Source organism: Dermacentor silvarum, chromosome 5, assembly GCF_013339745.2.
Source record: "Dermacentor silvarum isolate Dsil-2018 chromosome 5, BIME_Dsil_1.4, whole genome shotgun sequence".
In the NCBI taxonomy this organism is placed as follows: Eukaryota; Metazoa; Arthropoda; class Arachnida; order Ixodida; family Ixodidae; genus Dermacentor; species Dermacentor silvarum.
The window spans coordinates 134,261,329-134,285,596 of record NC_051158.1 but is presented as its reverse complement, the minus strand read 5'-3'; the positions used below and the strand labels follow the sequence as shown (position 1 = coordinate 134,285,596).

General features: G+C 46.7%; 1 protein-coding gene across 4 annotated transcripts in view; it reads left to right on the top strand.

Moving 5' to 3' along the window:
• LOC119453769 (putative sodium-coupled neutral amino acid transporter 10) overlaps positions 1–22,976 on the top strand; it is a 101,971-nt gene extending 78,995 nt beyond the window's left edge. For 3 of the 4 annotated variants that reach the window (XM_049668497.1, XM_037715822.2, XM_037715824.2), the window contains 3 exons: positions 1,445–1,509; positions 10,361–10,615; positions 21,477–22,976. In XM_049668497.1, coding sequence (XP_049524454.1) covers positions 1,445–1,509; positions 10,361–10,615; positions 21,477–22,784 — 1,628 coding nt within the window. In that variant the 3' untranslated portion in view covers positions 22,785–22,976. The remainder of the gene's footprint in view (positions 1–1,444; positions 1,510–10,360; positions 10,616–21,476) is intronic. The other variant, XM_037715823.2, reaches the window with a different exon arrangement.
• The last annotated feature ends 1,292 nt before the right edge of the window (positions 22,977–24,268 follow it).

The following is a 24,268-nucleotide window of genomic DNA, read 5'->3' as shown; positions in this document are numbered from 1 at the left end:
ATTGTGGTGTTGAAGACTACCTGCTGAGTGCAGGACGACGCGACCACATTTCACCATTGTCAAGGGATCGGCTCATGAAAGAGGCTATAAATATACACATCCGATATGGAAAAGTGGGGGTAGCTCTCCGAGTTGAAAAAGCACTTCCCATCATGAGCAACACTTTACAAGATTTTGGCTACATTGTTTCTGATGGCATTACCATAGGTCCTGGGTAAATGAATACATTGGCCTATCATTGTGGTGTTGAAGACTACCTGCCGAGTGCAGGACGACGCGACCACATTTCACAGCAAATGACATGCCTCGTAGCATTAAGCTAGCTAGCAGTGTACGAATATTTTAAACCTTCAAATAACAAATTACATATTCACTATTTGTAAATACAAATAGTTATCAAATATTTGAAAATGTGAACTTTGCAAGATCAAGCATAACATTGGAATAAATATACCATAAGTTTCATCGCTTTAGGCTTAGTATAGGCATAAAAAATCACCAGCCTTTCCCCTGTCGAGAAAATGGGGGGTAAGCGAAGCTTGTCGTGTGTATCTGACCTTCGTGATGGTTTTCTTTCTCTCTCTATTTATTTATTTCTCTCTTTCTTTCTCTTTCTTCCTTTCTCTCTTTTTTTTCTCTCTTTCTCTTTCTTTTTTATCCCTGCTATGTGCCATTGAGCTTGGACCCTTTCTGCACTATCGCCAGGATCGGCCCACTTTTCAGCGTGACACCACCATCAACACCACCGCCGACACTTGTGAGCCTATAAAGCTTCGCTTAAAACATGAGAACTTATGAAGTGGAGCAGGCTATGTCACTCGGGGAGCTAGACCTTACTGGCTTTACATTGATCATTCGCACTCTCCAAAGACTGCTGGGCGTGCGAAGAAACTGCTGATTTTGTTTCTAATGCAGCATCTTTCTTTTCATTAATGACACTTCATAATGTGCAATGTAATGACAGAAACTTGCAAACATTAGGAATACTAAGATGTAAACATTGTTTTATATTTGTGGTGAAAACAACTGTTCATTATGTGAAAACTGTTCAGAAAGTATTTGAAGTTTGATTCAATTTGCTATTCAATGGCACTATTCGATTCATATTTGATTCAGGCTCAACGATTACTATACCCCTTGTCAGCGAATCAATAAATATCCTGGCAGCATATCTCAACACATCTGCTATCGCTTTATCGTCCTCTTATGGTTCCTGCTTTTCTTCGTCTTCTTCTCCTCTCTCTCTTTTTTTTTAACATATGCAATGTTTTCTCCGTAAGGAAAGGTGTACATTCCTTAAAATAAACAGTTGTAATGTAAGCCAATCAGTGCAGCATGCTATCACAGTACGTGTCCATCCTTGTCTTTATAGGGCTACTCAATTTCGCATTATGTCGTCAAACATGTCACATGATAAGAGTGCCCATATCACCCTCTTTTGCAGCAGCAACAGTAGCGGAGAAGCGACTGGAGCCGCCAGAGCCTGTTGAACCTTCTGTTCACAAGGAGGTGAGTTCATGCCGCTTGAACTTGAACATTCTTTCTGCCGTCGGGACAGGATGCGATTAACCAAACCCATTGATACTCTGCTACAACTCGCTTCTGCTTCATTCACTAAGTGCCCAGCTCACACATTCTCGCATTATGCCAACCTCTTCAATGGATGAGTGGGCCACAATTTTTTTTTCCTGCAGCACATGAGGTCATGTTCGATTACCAGCCCTAGCGACCACATTTCGATAGTGGTGGAACATAAGCATTTCTGTGGACTAAAATAATCAGACAGAACTCATCTTTCGGGGACCATTATCTATGACTCAGGGGTTCTCAAGCATGTTCGCTCCAGGGAACCCTGCTAAGCTCCATGAAGCGCCAAGGAACCCCCCCCCGCCCCCCGAAATAACCGAATTAAAAGGTCCTAATTAACCGAATGTCGAATTATCGAGAGTATCAAGAAAACAATAAACAAAGGTTTAACTACGTCAACACGCTTTTATTTACGCAATGAATCAGCAAATCCTGTTTATATTTAGTACAAGACCAGTGCGGAAGCGGAAATTCTCGTCATCTCATGACTGATGATCGCTAGCAGCGGCGAAGGCCTCGTGCGCATAAATCCCGTTCATTTTTTTGCCAGTCAACTGCTCGCCAACAAATTGTCCGTCCATCGCATTGTAGCCGGTGCCCTTATCTTCGACAGCTTTGCACTGAGTCAAAGCAAAACTACTGCTTGCTGCAACTGCTGCGCACGTAACCGCGGCCGCTATCGACACGATCATGGACGGTGACCTTGCGGTTCAGAAGGCAGGCTACTGACGCACGCACCAAGTCGAAACGAAACTACCATTCGCTGCAAGATGTGCGGACGAAACCGCAGCCGCTATCGACGCTACCATGGTTGGCGAGTACGCAGTTGTGAAGGCACGCAGCCGACGCGCGCACCGAGGGAAAACGAAACTGCTGTTTGCCGCAACCGCTGTGGACGAAACTGCAGTGGTTATCGACGCGATCATGGATGGCAAATACGCACTTACGTAGGCACGCGGCATGCCACCAACGCGGTGTTACGCGCGGCGATAAACGCAAGAATAAAGTCTTTAAGGGCACAATTAGGCACGAAGCGTTCCGGCGTTGCTGTCAATCACGTACCGCGCACGATTGCCGCTGAGGACCATGGCGATGCGGACTGCGCCGCTTCGTTTCAGTTGGACGCTAGCGCCATTCTTGCTCTTCTACGGCGCGTATTTGCGATGCTCCGCGAATTTTTTTTTTCATTTTTTTTTTATTCTTCCAACGTATACGTCAGTGCGCACGCAATCGGCACCTACGCTATCTACAAACGGGAGAAATGCGCATGTTGGTAAATTATGGCATCCGAGATTTAAGTGCGAAAGCTTAGGCGCGCTGCCCATTTTCGGAGGTTGAGTGGCTAATTTATTGCGCAGTTCGTGCGTTGCCGTTAAGCGGTGTGATCTGCTTTTTGACACTCGGGCATGAGTAATGGAGGTTCTGTGGATCGAGCGCACCTTGTTTTCGCCGTTTTAGCCACTTGGTGATCGCGGGACCATGGAAAATTGATCAGTGGCTCGCAGAACCCCGAGCAGAGGCCTGCGGAACCCACTTTGAGAACCCATGATCCATGTTATTGCAATAAGCATTCAAGTAGCGGTGCATATGTGATTTGGGGGTAGGAAATTCATTATTCGTAGAGATTTTAAGAATTATGTTTACAGTTATGTAAATGTGAAGAGTAAGTTGTTTATTCAAGCATATACCCAGGGGCACATACTAAGTGATCCAAGTTCTGACTAGGCCAGACAGTAGCCGGCAGCAAGTTGCCTATTCAGGCACGTGCCCAATGGCCCATGTTGCCTGCTCGGCAAGCCAGCAGCCAGTATATGCCTAGTGGCCAAAGCTAGTAGACAACTTGGGTCCCTGGAAAGGGTGGTGTAAAGAGGCTAGACAGACACGTGAACAAAGTTGCTGAAGCAAGCTAAGAATGATAATTGCATTAAAACGCCAAGTGGTCAAAAATAATGTGAAGCCCTACACTACAGCATCTCTCGCAGCCACTGTGTGGCTTTCGGGATGTTAAACCTAATCAGTCAATTGAATCAGTCATACTGTGCCGAGTTTTGCATCACTTCAGCTAGAGACGCTTGCACATCAGGCGCACTTCAACAGGTGGGTCATGGTTGTTGTTGCTGGTGTGTGACAACGAAATTCGGGCATCTCTCTTACCCTAGAAGCGATGTCTCTGTGAAGAATAAGCACGGATGAAAATTTGGTGTGCGTTGTAGCTCTTGGTTACATGTGGTATACAATCCCGTTACGTACTGTTTCCCAGTGGCAACGTTCGTGATCGAGAACACAAAAAATTACTTAATAGAGTTATGCTTATTTTTACCGGTTCATACGTTCCCGCAAAACACAATATTTCGGCACCAACGTTCAGTACATCAACAAACTGTGATCGTACGATACATTTTCCATATTGCGGTAAGCATTTTCACATATCTATTTTAGAGCACATGGACGTATTGCTGTAAGAAACGTACTGCACTCTTTTAGTAGGCGATAACCCAAATACGGCAGCATTCACTGCTCCAGGCGGCATGATGTGAGCGTCATGTTTCGCTCCAGGGGTAGTTGGCGTCGTCTACCAGCACAATTTTGTTTCGGTTTCCCGTTGCTGTCTTAAAACACTATGTAATAGAAAAACAACAATACGCATCTCAGGCCACCGAAGCCCCACAAGCTCGACGTGCATCGGTGTCTCGTGCCTCGTGCTGCAACAATTTGCGCAACGCTTCACATTACTAAAATATCAGCTACAGTTGAGTCTGTCAATTTTTTTAGTTACTTTGGATCGTACGTTTCCCGGTTAGTATGTTCTCATTGCCTTTTTTCCCAAAACGCACGAATGAGGTTCTACTGTTTTGAGGGGTTGGCCACCCCCTCACTCCCCTGTAGCGCCACCCTGCCTAAATCTAATGGTACGTTCGTCTGGTTCCATAAAATTTCTCACTATATCCTAGAGGGAAAACTGGCGCTGTACACTGTGGTATCCATGGGAATGCCGGTATATTGTGACTTCAGATTGGCATCGTTCTCGGAGAGCGAGAAAGCCTTGAAGACGCGCCTGGCTAGCACCACTCCGTCTGTCACAATTATTTATTTTCTGCTAAAACAGCACGCAAAAAGCTGTTTTAGCTTTATTTTTAACAAAACAGGTTTTGTTTAATTTTGAGGACTTAGGATGCACAGATACAGTAAAAGCTCGATGATACGAATCTCACGGGGTCACAAAAGATATTCGTATTAGCCGAAATTCGTATCATCGAAACACAATTAAAACTACTGTCGAATCTCGATAACTCGAACTCGAAGGGGTCCGAAAATTTGTTCGAATTAAAAGGACGTATTTTTGAAGTATTCGTGCACCATAGCACGATGCACGAACGGTGCGAGTCATGAAATATCGCGGCGCGCAAGTGCATAGCAAGCGCGGGCCACAAAACTGCCCCCGCCGGCTATCGGTCGCTTCCCGATAACGACAGAAAACGAAGCTTCAGGGAGCGAGCGGGCGGCGCCGGCACACGGGTGCGCGCGGAGACCGTCGAAGGTAAAGGGCTTTAGTCGAAAGTGAGGGAGGAGGGCGGCAGGGAAGCGGATTTCGGTGGCTCCCCTCGCCCTCCCTCTCAACTCCCTCGTAGCTCTCTCACCTTCGACTCCGTGCGCGCCCGCCGCCGTGCTGGCGCCAGCTTATTTTAGCCGCCCCCTGAAGTTTCGTTTTCTGCCGTTATCGGGACGCGAGCGTTTGCGGGCGTGGCAGTTTCGTTGGCCTGACTGTGCCTCCGCCGCTGCTTCCCTCTGCGCTGCTGCCGCAGCGTGCAAGGTCAACATGTGATTAGAAAATAGAGGAGAAAGGTTCACTACCATTTTATCCGCGTGGCTGAGACGTTGGCACTAGTGTATGCTAGAATACGGTTGTCTAGAACACTCTAGTCGGCACGTACACGCTTGTTCCGGCGCGATGCAGAAACGACGACCTTGCAATTTGAGAGAGAAGGAAATTTCCGCCGCGGGTTCCTTTTTTTTTTTTCCCCGTTCCTTTGCGGGCGGCATTGAGGGGTCTCTCCTGAGCTCTACGGCGGTGTCGGAGCAATGCCGGTCGGAGGCGCCGCCGCGTGATTTGGCGCGCTGCTAAGAGCATTGTCGGTGCGCGGTATGTTCGAAATAAGCGTGTTCGAATTCGCTTGCTTCGCGTTGACGTTGAACGAAAGCGCGTTTTTCATGATAGTCTCGCTGTGCAACAATTGTGCTCAGTGTTGACGTTGCGAGGCCTAGCTCCTTAGCCAACTCCGTCCGCTTCCTCTTGGGATCCTCATCGACCTTTCGAAGAATGTCTAATTTCTCTTTAAAGGAGAGTGCTTTCCGCTTGCGAGACATAGCTCGCTGCGACTAGGCAAAATGGCGCAAACACGAAGAACGCGGCCCGAAGCGCAGCAGCCACTCCATCTGACGGCTCGCAGAAAAGGAGGATAAGTACAAAAGCGCCACCGCTTCAAGCTCTTCGCGCCCAGTCGCGGAGTCCGCACTGTCTGGCGCCGCACCTCCGCACCAAAAGAGAAGGAGAGAAAGCGCGTGACTGCGTGCTTTCGCTTTCTTTCGCGGCCGTCGGTGGGGCGGCGTTTATTCGTATCAACCGACGCAGGCTGAAAATCGATTCGTAACAACCGTTTCAAAGTAATGGGGCTCGGCCGGGACCACAGAAAAATTCGTCCCATCCGGAAATTCGTATTAGCCGTGATCGTATCATCGAGCTTTTACTGTATATGAAACGTAAAAAGTAACAGCTGGCCACTAAAATTGGAGGGCAGACGACAAGATTCTCGCTTGCTTTGGAACAACTTGTCCGTCTGTTCTTGCCTTTCTTTGCTTGATTCTGCATTGTAGGGGAGTAAACTTTATTGAGAGGTGTAGTATGGGCGAATGAAAGCCTTTTATGTAGATTTTATTTTAAGAACTCATTGTTTGTGTAGCCATATCCACATTTTAGACGAAGCCTCGTACTATACCAGCCAACACAAGCCTCGCAGACACATATCCCGTCATTCCCATGACGGCACATCGGCCTTTAGGAAACTCGCATAGACGGTGGCGCCAAGTTACCCTCTAGGTGTTATATTGAGAAACTCTATGTCAGGTTCCTAGTGCGCTCCAACAGAATTTGCAGCAATGCGGAGCCCTCTTAAATCCTGGCCCAGCCGAACGTGCCAGCTGCTCCCAGAGCAATCAGTGTAGCCGCAGGATCGAGCTTCTGTCAGATCTCAGTTGTGCTCCCAGGTTGAAGGTTAAAGCGCCTCCTTTTCGTCATTGTAGAGCGGCACATTCCCAGTAGCACATACCCAGTGACCCGAGTTGGTGTCAAAGAGGTTCGTTGGAGACCAGCACAGACCAGTTGGCACATAGCCAGTGCTCAAGGTCAGCGTCAAACAAAAAGTTTCTTCGGACAGTGGTGCCCACCCAGTCTCGCATCTACAGTGACCCATGTCGGCGTGAAAGAGCCTCATTGAAGGAGGCACGTATGTGCACATTGGCATGTACAGAGCAGTCCACTTAAAACGATATCAAGAAAAACGAAAAATCCCATCGTTATAACCGATCATCGCTATATCTGGACTGCCGTTAAAAAAAAAAACGAATCTATCTTTGCCGTCCCAAAACCAAATTTGCCACTTGCGATAAAAAGTCGACGTTGTAGAAAGTAGGCTGTGAAAAATAAAACATTAATTTATACCTCTAAATAGCATTTGAATCATTAGGCGCGCTGAAATAGAAATCTGCTCTTGCTTTCGCAGAAGTTCCGCATTCACAACCGCCGTGTGCATCGCGACCAGCTGCTGCGCAAACACTGGCGACCGTAATTTAGCATGCATGAATTCAATGAGCGACTCGATCGACGACTTGATTGATCATCGGGGTCGGTGTCAAAGACTGGTCATTGCCAACCTCGTCGTCACTGCTTCTGCTGTCGTCGCCTCCGTCACACAATGCTGCCGTCTGTTGCGACAACGATCGCCCCATTGGAGATGTCTTAGCAGCACGAGGCTGCACTGTCTGCACTCGGAAACTCCTCCATCGAAGCACCACCTATTTCACCGTCAGTAGCGACATGCTCCCAGAGTTCGGTAATGTCAGCAGTTTCCACAGTGTTGGTTTCGCCCATGGGGGTTTGGTCCTGGCGCACAAAGCCCGCTTTTTCCGTTGGTCGGCATGGCCACTGCTTCTAGCCTTCATGATCGTGGCGCTCCCGGTTTTCATAATCGTCGACATTATCCACTGCGCGAACTCGTACTTCGAGTCTTGCAAAACTTGCAGCTTCGTCTCGAGAGACGCAGCTTTGCGTTTCGTCGGTACACCTCCCGTTGCTTCCGCTGCGCATTTCCGTGCTCGCTGAGAGAGGGAAAAGGAGTGTAGGCTGCGCAGGGCGCGGGCATCGCTCGCTTATCGCTTTCTTCCCCCTTTTCTCCAGACGCTTGCACGATCGTCGTCAACGTGGACGCGAAGCAGCTGGCGCCATCTTGTGCACACTGCTCCAACTTTCGATGCTCTCCGTGGCTTTCGTTCGCAATCGGCGCGCGGCAGATACGAACTCACGTAGGCAAGCTTTCGACCCGTCTCGATTAAAGGCAACTTAGGAACGCAAATTTCACGATTATTCTGCATTAAAAATGCTGCCCAGAATCAAAATTTCGATTGTTATATCCAATATTCGGTGAATAACATATCATTATATATGAGTTTTTTTCTCATAGCACTAATGCATAAGTTGACACTCTTATCTCGACTCATCGTCATAACTACAGACCGGATTTTAGGCAAATGCCTTTTTTGTTCCTTGCGCTCCTATCGCCCGACTTTGATATATGAGCATGAATTAGAGGTTAAGAAGGGCTTTTATAGTGTTTTAATAGTGCCTATAAATGCCTATTTTGGCGTTTGTGCCTAAATGCCTTAAATGCCTACTTTCCATTTTGGAGCCTATATAAACACTATTTGGCCTCAAGTTTCGCTTTCGAGTACAGTTAGAGACCGTTATTCATGTTTCCGGGCAACATTGACTGTTCGGAACTCTATGGGGTTCAACCTAGTCCTTTAGTTCAACCTACCCCTGGAAAACAACTGCTAGGAGCATTGAAATGAGACGCGCCGGCCAGGATACACCGAGGCGCTGATATTGCACGAGCGGTTGGCGAATGCGAAACCGCGGAGAGCCGTCAGGGGAAAGGAGAGTGAAGAGCGAAAGAAGATAGAAAAATGTGATGTGCACGCTGCTTTTGTTTTGTTTGTAATTTACTTTTTAAGGTGTTCACCGCCGTTGGGCGTTCCTTCTCAGCGTACGAGATCATTCTCAGTGACAAGAGGCACAATTTTGAATCCGAAAATCTGGAGATGGTGATAGTTTGCTATTGTTTCCACAATCTTCACAGTGATTCTTCGACTACGTTCCGCGTGCTCTGCAAACATATTTCTTCAAACACGTGCACTTCAAATGGGCGGAAGTGTAATTGGCAGTGTTGGGACATCTGGCCTGTACAATTCGGATAATGTCAGTGTATATGAGAAAATTGCCAAGAGTTGTACCTAACAGTCCTCATGTAAGAACATGCTAATTTCTTAATAAATAGTAGTCTCTCGCATTTGTTATTTGTCTGTTTTTGTTGTGTCCTAATTGAATTGCATCAGGCAGACATAAAAGTATCGTTTTTTTTTTTTTAATCAGTATTCCCAGCTTTCAAGTATTCTTTTTCATGCCTGTTTCACTATATGCGACGCTCGAGTACACTGGCCATTGAACATGAATATGAGCAGTGTGCTTATTTGCACGGGACAATTGCACGGCTATGTTCAACTGTTCGCGCCTTTGTGCCATCATAGACAATAACATTTCTTGTTTTCCTATCGTAGATATAGGCCGTGCATGTCTTCGTTTGAAATTATTTGCATTTATGTAAAAATTTATGGTGCCTATATTTACGACGTTGGAGGCCTAAAACATTGTTTTGGGTGCCTATTTTTGGTGCCTAAAACGCGCTTTTTTAATGCCTAAAGATCCAGCCTCTAGTCATAACTGATATATCGTTATATGTGGTATCGTTATAAGTGGACTGCACTGTACTCAGTGACCCAAGTTGATCCAATGGTTGGTTTCAAACCCTGTTAACTCAGCACAGCAGCCCAATGCACTGACCATTCGACTACGGACTACCCAGTGACACCCAGGTAGGTGGGAAAACGGTTACATACATACATACATACATACATACATACATACATACATACATACATACATACATACATACATACATACATACATACATACATACACACATACATACACACATACATACATACATACATACATACATACCTACCTACATACATACGTGCCTACATACATACATACATACATACATAGACAGACAGTTAGACCCTGGAAAGTATGTGAAGTACCCTAAGAAGGCTAACACATTGAAATTAAACATTCTTATTATTCTTGCCGATTATTTAAATTTGGGAGCATCTGGGGCACTACCTTTCTTGCGCTCTAGCCTATATGTATAAAGAGTGAAGCATGAGATGATGCGCATTCGCAACCCGCGCACAAAATCGGGAGAAGCTGCATTGGGAGCCACACATCAGTCAGCACCAGCAGGTGCCCGGAGGAGGCTGGGACTCTTTTAAAAATAAGAGAACAATCGCATTTTCCCACAGCTGCCCAGAGAAGTCATTTGTGTTTGCTCTAATTCGGGGTTCAGTCTGAACGTGAACCGGTTTCGCTCATTCTGTGCAGGTTGTGGTTCCGCCGTTGGCCAAGCCAGTTCCGGTGGTCGAACGACCGGCCAAGGAGGAGGCCGCCTTGGACCCAGAGGCTTTGAAGAAGGAGGACCGCGAAATTGCGGCGGCTACGTCGGGCAAGGTTGCAGCGCCCCCTGCTGCTGCTTCCGGTGGGGGACACCAGCCCCCGGGGACCGCGCCCCCCGTTGTGGCGGGCCCAGAGGTGAAGAAGCAGGAGGCCCTCCTCGAGAAGATTGCCCAGGAGCAGAAGGTGGGTGGTCTGTCGTTGGAACCAGTTCTGCTTGTCGTTACTCTGTACAGGTCATTGTGTTTCATGGTAGATAGAGACCTCATTTAACGTAGCAGTCTCACACGATACAAGAATACCTTTGTTATAAATGATTTTCAATATTAGCGTATATTCACTACATGCTGATATCACTAAGAAAATTTCAATTTGCTTCATTGTATGCAATGTTCAATATATCATGATTCGAATGTTATTACCTAGAGGGAATTGTATGAGGGGTGTGCGAAAACTAATTTTTGAGACCAAATTCAATAGTGCAATTTAAATAGTCCAAGAAGCAAAACGGATACTTTTCAAATATTATTGGGGTAGTGAAAATTCATTTTCACCATTAATACAAGGGTAAATAATAAACTAAATGCAGTTTTGTATTTTCGAGAGAATAAATGAAAATGGGGTGTTTCTGACGCCACCACGTGTTTACATGGGAGTGGCGTGGAAGTAGTTAGGCTTGCTGAAATAGAAATCATTACTTGATTTCGTGGAAGTTTCGGATTCACAACTGCCGTGTGCATCGCGTCCATCTGCTGCGCGAACACTGGCGGCTATAATTTAGCGTGCATGAATTCAATGAGCGACTCCATCGACGACGTTGCACTTTGGTTGAACATCGGGGCCAATGTCAAAGACGGGCCATTGTCAATAACGTCGTCACTGCTGCTGCTGTTGTCGCCTCCTTTGTACAACGCCACCGTCTGTCGCGACAAAGATCGCCCTGTCGGAGATCTCGTTGCAGAACGAGGCAGCACTTTGTGCACTCAAAAACTCCTCCATCGAAGCACCACCTATTACATCGTCAGTAGCGACGTGCTCCCAGAGTTCGATAATAAAGAGCTTTAGATTAGGGGGACGCAAGCGTTGGGGCACCCTAATCTAAAACTCTCTAATGTGAGCGGCTTCCACCATGTTAATTTCACCCATTCGTCCTGGCGCACAAAGCCCGCCTTTTCCTTTGATCGGCATGGCCACTGCTTCTAGCCTTCATGATCGTGGAGCTCCCGGTTTTCATAATCGTTGATATCATCGACTGCGCGAGCTCGTACTTCTTCGAGTCTTGCAAATTTTGAAGTTTCGTTTCAAGCGGCGCACCTCTCACTCTTTTCGCGGCGCAATTCCACGCTCGTTGAGAGAGATAGCGGGAGTACAGTGTACTAGCGGGAGGGAGCGCAGGCGCCCTCGCTTATCCCTTTCTTTCGCCCCCCTCCTCCCCCCTTGCCCCCTTCTCATGTGTGGACGCTTGCACGATGCTGCATAGACCGGCTCGTCTCGCATGACCGCCGGCGACGCGGGCGTGAAGCAGCTGGCGCCATCTTGTGCACGCTGCACCAACTTGCGATGCTTTCCGTGGCTTTCGCAATCGGCGCACGGGCGGGATGCGCTGCGCGGTATCGGCGGCAGATACGAACACGCGTAGGCAAACTTCTCGCCCCGTCTCGGTTAAGGGCAACGTAGGAATGCAAATTTCACGATTATTCTGCATTAAAAATGCTGCCCTGAAGCAAAATTTCAATTGTTATATCCAATATGCAGTGAATAACATATCGTTATATATGTTGTTTTTTCTGATAGCCCTAATGCATAAGTAGATACTCTTGAGTCGACTCATCGTTATAACCGATATATCGTTATATGTGGACTGCCCTATACTACAATGTATGCCCATTGGGGTGCACAATTGTAAACATGGAAATAATAAGACGGCATTGTGGACCACGGAACCGCTACACGGCCAGGCATGCAATGAAATTCGAATTAAACAACAGAAAAAATATTTCCCGAGTGCAACACGGGACTTGGCAGCTGACGCGACAGCCTTTAGATAGCTGCCTTTATTGTGATGGCCTTTCGCGTTCGCTTTCCACTTGGCTCGTCGCAGTCGAGCAGCACACGTGGTGCACAACACAGCGCTCCGCCGAGTGATTGCGTAGGCAAGCGAACTTCGCCATGCCAGCTTGGCTCGGCAGACTCGTGGCCTGCGAGATTGGACCGATGTCAATGCGATCTCGGAGGGCACGCCCAGCTGCAAGCCCACGTGGCGCACTGCAGGTAGAGGGAGAAGCGAATGCACGAACTAGGTGTGACTCCCGAGATAGCGCCAGGAAGATCTCTGAGGCCAGAACCAGCGGCTGCCTGTATGACACGCCTAGAGCAAGAGAGAAGTGAAGGAACAAATCTTTTGCACAGCCACGCTAGCTGCGCAGCATTGCGCGACTCGCACAGGCTTGCGCGTGACACCCGAGATTGCGCCAGTGAGATCTCAAGAGTCCACGCCCACCTGCACCGTGCAGAAGTGAATGCACTAATCTTTTCGCACCGCCGCACAGCCTGGCGTGTGCCTGGCAGCGCGAGTGAGAGGTCGGTGGAGAAGTGCGATAGGGTGAGCTGCTGCTTGTGCACTGGTGCACAGCTACGAGCGGCGGTGAGAAAGACCAGTGTTGCTTGACAACGTAATTGACGCGGAGACGCAGGAGTTTTGAACTGCCAGGCGGCATGCCGCTGCGGGAAGCTCGCCCTTGATAAGTTCGTACCCATAGACGATAGCATGGAGACTACTTATGCCTTGTGCCAGAAGACGGGTATAATTCACTCTATAATTTAAAATGCTAATTCATGTACGTCCAAAGCATATCCCGTATTCTTTTCCGGCCTGGAAGTAAACAGTTATCATAGCTTTCATTTACTTTGCATCTTGTAAGCAAGCGGCCCTGAACACCAATTACAAGTGTAATAACTGCATATTATACTCTCACTTGGGATTCCCAAAATTTATTGTGCCTAAAGTAGAATCCATCAGAATGTATACTCGTTTCCCTGTGACCAGAGTAAAGCATGATGTCGCAACAGCATGCATAGGCGTCCTTGGAAGTTATCTGGCCATTGTCAACGCGTATTTGAAGATGACATGGGAAACTTGATGTAAGCAGAGCTTAGAACCCAAAGACAAAATATTATTCACATTATCATCATCATCATCAGCCTATATTTGTCCACTGCAGGACGAAGGTCTCTCCCTGCAATCTCAAATTACCCCTGTCTTGCGCTAGCTGATTCCAACTTGCGCCTGCGAATTTCCTAACTTCATCACTCCACCTAGTCTTCTGCCGTCCTCGACTGTACTTCCCTTCTCTTGGTATCCATTCTGTAACTCTAATGGTCCACCGGTTATCCATCCTACGCATTACATGGCCTGCGCAGCTCCACTTTTTGCACCTAATGTCAACTAGAATATCAGCTATCTCCATTTGTTCTCTGATCCACACCGCTCTCTTCCTGTCTCTTAACGTTAGGCCTAACATTTTTCATTCCATCGCTCTTTGTACAGTCCTCAACTTGTTCTTGAGCTTCTTTGTTAACTTCCAAGTTTCTGCCCCATATGTTATCACCGGTAGAATGCAATGATTGTGCACATTTCTTTTCAACAACAGTGGTAATCTCCCAGTCAGGATATGGTAATGCCTGCCATATGCACTCCAGCCCAATTTTATTCTTCTATAAATTTCTTTCTCATGATCAGGATCCCCTGTGAGTAATTGACCTAGATAAACGTACTCCTTTACAGACTATAGAGGCTGACTGGCGATCCTGAATTCTTGTTCCCTTGCCAGGCTATTTAACGTTATCTTTGTCTTCTGCAAATTAATCTTCAACCCAATTCTTACACTTTCTCGATTAAGGTCCTGAATCATTTCTTGTAATTCGTCTCCATTGTTGCTGAATAGGACAATGTCATCTACAAACCAAAGATTGCTGAGATATTCGCCGTTGATCCTCACTCCTAAGCCTTCCCAGTCTAAGAGCTTGAATACTTCTTCTAAGCATGCAGTGAAGAGCATTGGAGAGATTGTGTCTCCTTGCCTGGGACCCCTTTCTTGATAGGTAACTTTCTACTTTTCTTGCGGAGAACCAAGGTTGCTATGCAATCCTTGTAGATATTTGCCAATATATTCACGTATGCCTCCAATACTCCTTGGTTGCATAATGCCTCTATGACTGCTGGTATCTATACTGAATCAAATGCTTTTTCATAATCTATGAAAGCCATATAGAGAGGTTGATTGTACTCCGCAGATTTCTCTATTACCTGGTTGATGACATGGATATGATCCGTCATAGAATATCCCTTCCTGAAGCCAGCCTGTTCTCTTGGTTGGCTGAAATCAAGTGTTGCACTGATTCTATTTGAAATTACCTCGGTTAATTTTTTTATACAATACTGAAAGCAACCTAATGGGTCTATAATTCTTCAATTTTTTAGTGTCACACTTGAAGTCTTGAGGCATTGCATATAAAGGCCCGCAAGCTTTTGAATTAAGCATGATATCTCCTCCTTCTTTGATCAAATTGACTGTTGTTTTATCTTCTCCAGCAGCTTTTCCCCTGGTCATGTCTTTCAAGGCCCTTCTAACTTCATCGCTAGTTATAGAAGGAGGCTCTGTATCCATTTCATCACTACTTTGAATGAAAGTAGCTTGGCTGTTTTGGGCACTGTACAGGTCAGTATAGAATTCTTCCGCTGCTTTTACTATGTCATCGAAATTGCTGATACTACCCTGCTTATTTTTTAGTGCATACATCTTGCCTTGTCCTATGCCAAGTTTTCTTCTCACTGAGGAAGCAGTAAAATATGGACGGAGCATGATATCAATCTTTTCCACATTATAATTTCGGATATCCCTTACTTTCTTCTTGTTAAACAGTTTCGACAGTTCAGCTAATTCTATCTGATCTCTCGAGTTTGACACTTTCATGTTTTGCCGTTTCTTTATTAGGTCCTTTGTTACTTGGGAGAGATTACCTACTGGTTGCCTTGGTGTCTTACCTCCCACTTCAATTGCGGCTTCTGAGATCATCCTAGTTACGGTGTCATTCATTACCTCTATGTTGTCTTTATCCTCCTGATCTAAAGCTGCATATTTGTTTGCGAGCACCAGCCTGAATTGGTCTGTTTTTACCCTTACTGCGTCTAGGTTCGCCTGTTTCTTCATGACTAACTTTATTCTTTCTCTGTTCAAATTGAGAGAAATTCTAGACCTCACTAGCCTATGGTCACTGCACTTTACCCTAACTAACACTTCTACATTCTGCACTATGCTGGGATCGGCAGAGAGTGTGGAATTTATTTCATTGCTTGTTTTTCCATTAGGGCTTTTCGAGGTCCACTTCCTGTTGCTGCGCTTCCTGAAGAAGGCATTCATTATTCGGAGCCTATTCCTTTCCGCGAATTCTACCAACATCTCTAGTGTTCCTAGAAGACCTCTGTAGCAGAGGACGTGGCCGTTAGTCAGCACTGTATAAGCCTCACCAGTTCTTCTCACCTCACTAAGGCCAATAATATCCCAGGCAATACCTGATAATTCTTCCAATAGCCCTGCTAAGCTAGCCTCACTCGATAGGGTGTGCGTGTTGAACGTTGCCAGGTTCAGTTTCCATTGGCAGCCTGTCCAGACTCGGAGATTCTTAGCACCCTCTGCCGCGTCACAGGTCTGACCACCGCCTTGGTCAGGTGCTCCGCTGCCGCTGGGGACTGAGGTCCATGGGTAAATTGTAGGAGTCATTATAGTGTAGACCGCTTATAACGTAAGTCGCCAGAGTCGCGAATATCCGCACTATAAGCGGTACCGCACTATAATCAAAGCAACAATTTTCAAGGCCCGCACACATGCAAAACATGTGCACCGAGCCGCCACGCGTATGGGACAGTCGAGGAATGCGGCTAGAACGTTTGCGTTCAATTTACAGTCGAATCTAGTTAATGCGAACCAAATCACGCGGCAGCGCCTTCGACTGGCATTGCTCCGGCACCGCCATAGAGTAAAAGCTTAGGAGAGACCCCTCAAGGCTCAATGTCCCGCGCGAGCAAAACAAAAAAAAGAAAGAAAAAAAAACGCGGTGGAAATTTCACCCTCTCTCAAATGGCAAGGTTGCCGATTCTGCGTTGCGCTGGAACATGCGTGTACGTGCCGACTGTGCCGACGTCTCAGCCAGGTGTAGAAAATGGCAGTGAACCATCTTTCTCTTTATGCTTCCTCTACTTTCTAGTCACGTGTTGACCTTGCACGCTGCGGCTACGGTGCAGAGGGAAGCAGCGGCGCTGTCCCAGGCCGGCCAACGAAACTGACTGCCCACGCCGGCAAACGCCCGCTTCCCGATGACGGCAGAAAACGAAACTTCGGAGAGCTGGCGCCAGGCCAGCTGGAGCAGCGGTGCCTTCACGGTGGCGGGCGCGCACGGTGACAGTCGAAAGTGAGGGAGCTACGAGAGAGGGCGAGGGGAGCCACCGAAGCGGTGGAGTTGCCGAGGCGAAATCCGCTTCCCTGGAGCCCTCCTCCCTCACATTCCACGGTCTCTGCATGTGCCCTTCGCCGTGCTGTGCCGGCGCCGCCCGCTCCCTAAAGTTTCGTTTACTGCCGTTATCATGAAGTAAGCGTTGGATGGCGTTGGCAGTTTCGCGGCCCTCGCTCGCTATGCGCGCCGTGATATTTCAGGACTCGCGCTCAAGATTCTGGTGTCAGCCTCACTGACTGTTCGTTTGCACCACGTGCCCTTCTCCTCCACTTCGTCTCTTTCTTCCTCAAGCACTCCTTGGGGCGCCCGTTTGAGGGGAGCGTTCGTCATCTCCGCTGACTTCCGTACTCCCAAGCAGCCGCACGGTAACCGGTATTTCGTTTCCCGAAACTGCACTATAGGCGATACGTGTATACATGGAGTGCTATGGGAAAATTAACGGGAGTCTGAAAAGACCGCACGATATCCGGTCCTGCACTATAAGCGGTTACGTTATAAGTGGTCTACACTGTATTAGGGAGGCAGCAGCCGAATACTGCACCAGGAAGGCCAATTCCTGTTCTGGTGAGTGAGTGGAATGAGTGGACCTTCCTATTTTGGTTGCACCTTGACTACTGTATTTACACGACTGTAAGTCGACTCGAATGTAGGTCGACCCCCCCAAAATTGCATGTCACAAAAAAAAAAAAAAAATTTGTGCGTGTGTGTGTGTGTGGGGGGGGGGGAGGGAGGAGAAAAACCACGCGAGTGCATTTCACACACGGGAAATTTATTGATGGGGTTGCTAAGACTACTCATCGTCACTAGAGTTGACCTCACTGGTACTGCTCCCGTCATAGCTGCTGCGGTCTCACAGTACGTCGTCATCAAAAGTGAGTCCACACTTCGAGAACGACCGCACCACGACATCGCGCGGCACAGCCTCCCACACAGAGAGGACCCACCCGCACACAGTAGCCAGAGAGGCCAAATTTTCTCGTGCTGAAGCTGCCACTGCCGCACCACACGTTCACTGACTCCAGACTTGCGTCCCGATGCGCAGTTGTTAGTTTCCTCAACATGGAGGATAGCAGCCCGTTTGAATACTGCTGAGAACGAGCGCCGAAAGTTCTTGGCACTCATGACAGGCGCGACGATTCAGCACAACAGCAGAAGTGACAGATGCGCGCGGCCGTCGAAAACAATCGTATCTCAAAGAAAAGCTCTTCCGCCAACTACCAATACCCCCCTAACGGCGGCTCTTCCGCCAGCTACCAATACCCCCTAAATGGCGGCTCTTCCATGATCGATGCACCCACAAGAGCCGTGCGCTCGTGGTGCGCGCAATCAAAATGTATGCAATACAGTAAATTATTACGCTACGCTTCTACTGTAACCATAAAAACGTAGGTGCAAAGTTGTAACCACACTGTAGCGCCCTTGATTTCTCATTTCTCTTGCCATTACTAGCGGTACACGGTTCGGTTTCGATTCTAAGTCGACCCCCCAACATTGGATTGCCAAATTTGAAAAAATGGGTCGACCTACAATCGTGTAAATACGGTACTATAGCGCCACTAGCGCTCAACGATATTTCTTTTTGCCAGTGTCAGGCGCCACTCCATGCCTGAAAATACTGGAGGAGGATTCGGACTTGGAACCTTCACATTACTATACTGTAAAAAAAAAAAAAACCTAAATCGAGCAGAACATTACTTTAAATAAATGGTCATGGAAATTTCATATGCAGCACAAATGCCATGAACTGTCTGTTCGTACTCTACATCCGTTATTAACGCACGTAATAGTGCCACTGAGAGCCTGGTTGACTTCACAGATGTACTATCAGACTTCTCTCACTTTGTGGTCAAAACTCTTGCGTGCGACTCACGCATTGAACAAAAAAAAAAAAACTTGCGCAAATTACGCATTCAAGACTACAAGATTTGCGCTTGTTTATAAGTTCTTACACGCAGTTAATGAAACTCAAATGTTGCCGTCTTCTTAATGCATGTCCGAGACACGCACAGCCCTAGACATATCCTTACATAATACGTCGAAGAGAAAAGAAATCTGTAGAGTATACCATTATTAAAAGCGATCTGCACAGTCCATTTCTAAGGCGCGGTACTCTCTACGTGGGTGTGGGAACAACCATTCAGCGATTTCTAAAATCAGCTGAAGTAGACTGCAGAATAACCAGTATCTAACCTGATACAGAGTTATTTTCGGAACTCTCGAAAGTTTGTGAACTCGCAAACTTGTAAACCGTCAGACTGATTTATTCCCATACCCGATGCCAAGAATCGACGATATTGACGAGACAGGCGGATGTACATGGTTTTCCCGCATCGACCTTTGCAAAGGGTATTCGCAGATTTTGCTGCAAGAAGACTACAAACCATTCACGGCGTTTGCTACTTCTTTTGACATCTTTGAATACAACTGACTGCCTTTCGATTGGAAAGATTCGAATGCATGGTTTCAGAAGATCACGAACAGCGTGCTTAGCCAATTTACCAGGATCTTCTGTAATGTGTATGTGGATGACACCATTTATTCGAAGACTCGTGTGAGGGGAGCCGCTTCGAGAGGGCGAGGGCGAGGGGAGCCGCTTCGGTGGCTCCCCTCGTGAGCAAAAAGAATTCGAAGCTAAAAACACCAATATGCACAGTGTGGCTATTACAATGGCTGTATGAAAGCTGGAATAAAAACCCGAGAAAAGGTAAGGCAGAACAGCAAATGCACTAGATGATTATGCGTTCCAGAGAAATTGCAGCAATATGCATGCACAGGAACTGCAAGATGTAAGCAGCCATAGTATAAAAAAAGTTATAACTGAAACTACTGTATATACAACAACTCAAAAACATGACGCCACAAAATCTCAATAAAATAATGAAGTCACTTTAACATGCATATAGAAGGCATTAGTTACACCTGGCTCGAGTTATAAAAATATTTTAACACATTACACATATTGTTTTACTTACAAAGTGACATCGAAAAGCAGGATCGGAGCTCTGCCTGGATTCTAACGCAGGGATGAAAGCAGCCAAGGGAGTTTGGGAGGAGCTCTGGGAGCAGCAAATTTGGCACTTTGAAGCAGGTTTGGAGCAGGAATTGCCCATTTTTGAGCAGAAGATTTGCATTTTGGATCATTTTGGTAAAGCTCAACATGAGTGAAATACAGGCTAACCAAAAAACGTGTTCTGCGGAGGCCCGCAAGAAGGAGTGCGGTTCATCCAACTGACAAAGGAAACCCTCATATGGGTTTCTCAGAAACCACTATTAAATTGCATATTGAGTATGCCAACTAAATGTGGCCAAGAAAAAAAGGGGGGGGAGGGGTGCTAGGAAGGAGCCTTTCATCTTAATGTCTTATAGTCTTCCCTTGTCTGTCATCAGTACGTAAATGTCTGAAAGCACTTACAAAAGACAGACAAGAGCCGTGAACATTTTGACAGCTTGGATGGCAGCTAATTACATGCCTCACGACTCACCTTCAGCATGCATAACTATGCTCCTGTATAGCTGCACAATTGTGTCATCATTCGCTGTCTTGTGCTACAGGAATGTAACATGCTGCTGAATTTTCAATGATGAGAAGTCATGCTGCGTTGTGTACTTCTATCAAATGTGGACAGTAGGTTGCAGTGAAAATTACAAGGCATGCGTGCACTTTTTGGGGCTAATCTGCTGGATCATTTGCAGTCATACTTTGCTCAGAGTCAACATTCAGCTGCGGTCTTTGTTTGATCAAATTTGTGTCTGCTGCACATGTCTGTTCTCTGCACAATAAAATTGGAGATACGCATCGTTGCTATCCTAGTTTATATAATAGCGGCACCATCTGTCATGACCATATTAACCAGAAAATTAGAATCTGTTTTTGTCACCCACTGTCACCACAAGCAACACATCATCAGCACATACAATGCAAGTTTCCAGTTTCCTTAACAGTTAATGTATGCGCCAATTGTCTTCAAGGCTGCTTGCCTAGTGTTGCCCTGATAATGCATGACCGCATGCTATGCTCCAGAATCCTCTTTGTATGTGAACAAACAGCTTACTTGTTACTAATGCTGTGTTTGTGCTTTTGATAGGTCATGCTTTATGTTGTGCTATTTAATGACAAAAATATTCTAACATTGTAAATACTAGGGTATGAGTATGAGTTTATATTAATGATCAGGAAGCTTGTTGATTACTGACTATAAATAAGGCGCTCCATATTGTTCAATTCAGCACTGTAGAATCCTGTGTTGAAAATTGCTTTTTGCACATTCTTGTATTGCACAGGAACATCGTGTCAAATAAAACACGCCGCAAAATCTTGCCTCTTTAATTTGAGCTGTAGTAAGCCAGTAGCTCAGTCAGAACATCATACACACCTTCCTTACTTGCGTAACATTCAGTACTAATTTGCCATCTTCTGAATGTTGCACATCATCGGTCGACATTGTTCATGAGCAACGTTGCAGTGCAGCTGCTGCTACTTAGAAGCGAGGCTTGAACTTGAACTCAGGCCTGAACTTGTCTCTGTCTGCACTCACAGGTGCAGAAAAAGATGCTGGAAGACCTGCAGCGTGAGCTCAAGCAGGAACTGGCCAAACACAAGCAAGACACGCCCCCACAGCCACAGAAAACCAACGGAACTGTGGATACTGCAAGATTGGCTGCCGCACCTGCAAATGTGGTTGCACCGTCACCAGTCCATGACAGGCTGCCCATGGTGGCACCGGCGGCACCTCTCACCGGTGCCAGACAAGAAGCACCGAATGCACCGCATCCAGTGGTTGGAGACAGCGCACCGCCTCTCCTGCACCAAGGGAGCCAACTGCTGCCAAAGGCTCCCGCCCAGAACATTCCGCAGCCAGTCTTGAACCAAGCTCCTCCGCTTCCCGTGCAGGACGTGCAACGGACTCGGCAGGACTCGCAACAACGTCAAGCACAACGCGTAGGACAGATCGTCAAGGTCCCCTTGTCGGTAGGCGTCCAGCCGGCTGCACAGAGCATTCAACATGTCGCTGCGAACCAACAGCTCCCGAATCCCATTCTCCCTCCAGGGCAAGGCAGTAAGAAAGACGAGGCAGGACGAAGTGACTTGCCAGATGTGAAGGTCATCCGCCAACAACCCCCGGTGCTAGCCCCAAAAGTCGACGTCCCATCTCCCCTGCCACAGGTTCCAAAACAGGGCCTAATAATGCACCAGCCTCAAATCAGCATTCAGAATGTGGTGGTGCAAAAGCAGCCCATCGTTCCTGCCGCAAATGCCGTCCCGAAAGCGGGAGAGAACCTTGTGAAACCACTGGACATCATCATGCATCATCAAGATGCCCAGCAGCCGTTGCAGCAGAAGGTTCCCATTGTCCCTGAAAGCAAACCCAGTTTAGTGCAGCAGCAACCTAAGCCTGTTCTAAAGCAGGCTCCAGAAGAGCTTCCAGCAGTCGCTAGCAGTTTCGCCAAACAGCCTCTACAAGTCAATGTTGAAGCCCCCGTGAAGTTACCTGGCAAGCCTTTGGAATTGAAAGATAAAGCAATCCCGGCACTCCAGGATCTCGACAACCGGCCACTTGTTCGCAAGATGTCCAAAGATGTCAAACGAGAGGCACCCGTAGATGTTGATGCTCCTATTATTGGTGATGCAGCCAATGCAGTTGCATCCAAAAAGGGCCCAGTTACTGTTATGCCCACTGCTTTACCGCTGGCAGCCAGCGACAAAGACGTTCCTGCTGTCAATGTGAAAGTGGCAGCCATCAGTGATATTCCAGTAAAACTGGACTCCCAGGACAGCATTTCTCCGAGTCTTCCAAGTCACGTGCAGGCGGATGTGGTGCTAGCTAAGCACGAGATTAGGAAGTGAATGCAAAGATCTGTGTGCACGTATGTGCAGAAACGAAACTGGGCATTTACATTCTGCTTGTGAATGTGACATATGTCAGTGCTGTGCACTGCGAACTGTTGTGTTCTTGCCAGAGTATAATATATTTTCGTTTTATATTGTAATAAATGCACTATTTTTTAGTCACCATGTGACCGATGATTCCACAGCAAATGGCTTTTTCTTTCTGCATGTTGCTGAGAACAGAAATTAGTTGTACCAGCTAGGGTGTCCGGGAAAGCGGTTAGAGATGGACAGACCTTGGAAAGTGCGTTAAGTACTTTAAGAATGCTAATTGCATTAAAATGCAATGACAGCCCAGTGTTGGCAGTCCGTGATGGTACACGTCAACGCATTGCACCATAGGGATTGCAGCCGCTAGTATGCAGGCACTGTCTGCCGCATCAAAGCTCTTTTTTTTTTTAGCGTGATCTCTACGAACCAGTACTTTTAATTAATGAATGGTCTAGTTTGTTACAAGATTCTTTTCATAAATTCTTAGACAAGATGCAACACTGACCAGTTCCGTTTTAGGATCTCGTGACCTGGACCTGCTGACACAGAAATTTCGACTTAAGGCAATTTAACGAAGCTTTTTGGTGCAGTTTCAATCGAGGTTCAACTGTATGTATTTGCATATATATTCTGTGAAAGCGAATTGTCAGAAGGCTTAATTAAATTGGGTCAAATATTTTTTATATGAGGTCTTTGAGTGTCACGGTTAACTACCGCTCAAGATTTCTGAAAAGATGGACTGCTCAAGCCACACTGAACATGGCAATACTGGTGTGATTTGCTCAATTGTAAACATTTTATTTTACTTCATTTGATTTGCAAATAAGCAGCTTTCCTTTGGCTGCTTGAGGCTTTTTTGTGGAATAAAAGTTATTCCAACATTGGGCCATCTAACGAAGTCAGGCATCTGCAGTTTTGTTGGCTGATGTGATAGCAGGGAACCAAAATTCGGGAATATTGTGGAATATATCACGGAATCGGACAGGACTACGGTAGTATGCCGTACACACAATGCATGCTATAGAACAGCGGCCACATTCATACCGTTCCCAGCAGAGGCGGCGCTAGGATTGATATTCTGCTGGGCAGGGGCATACGATTCTCCATCTTTGTTGAGAGAGAGGGAAGGGGTTAGGGGGGGATCAACATGTACCAGAAAATATGTCTAGTACACTCTAATATGGGTACCAGTACTGTGTACATTACTGTAGTGCGAAATTGGCCTGTAACTCGGACTGGTTTCCAAATGGAACCAGTTGAAACCATGCAGTTAGATTTCCCACCTAAATATTTTCACCTAAGCACAACGATTTTGATTTGGATGGCTGCGTGTACAATAAAGTGATTAAATCTCTCCATGAACACGCTCTTCAGAATGTGGACACATAATTAAATTTAATATAGACATTGTCAGTATACAAAACACTTGAAGGTTCACGTATCTTGCTTAA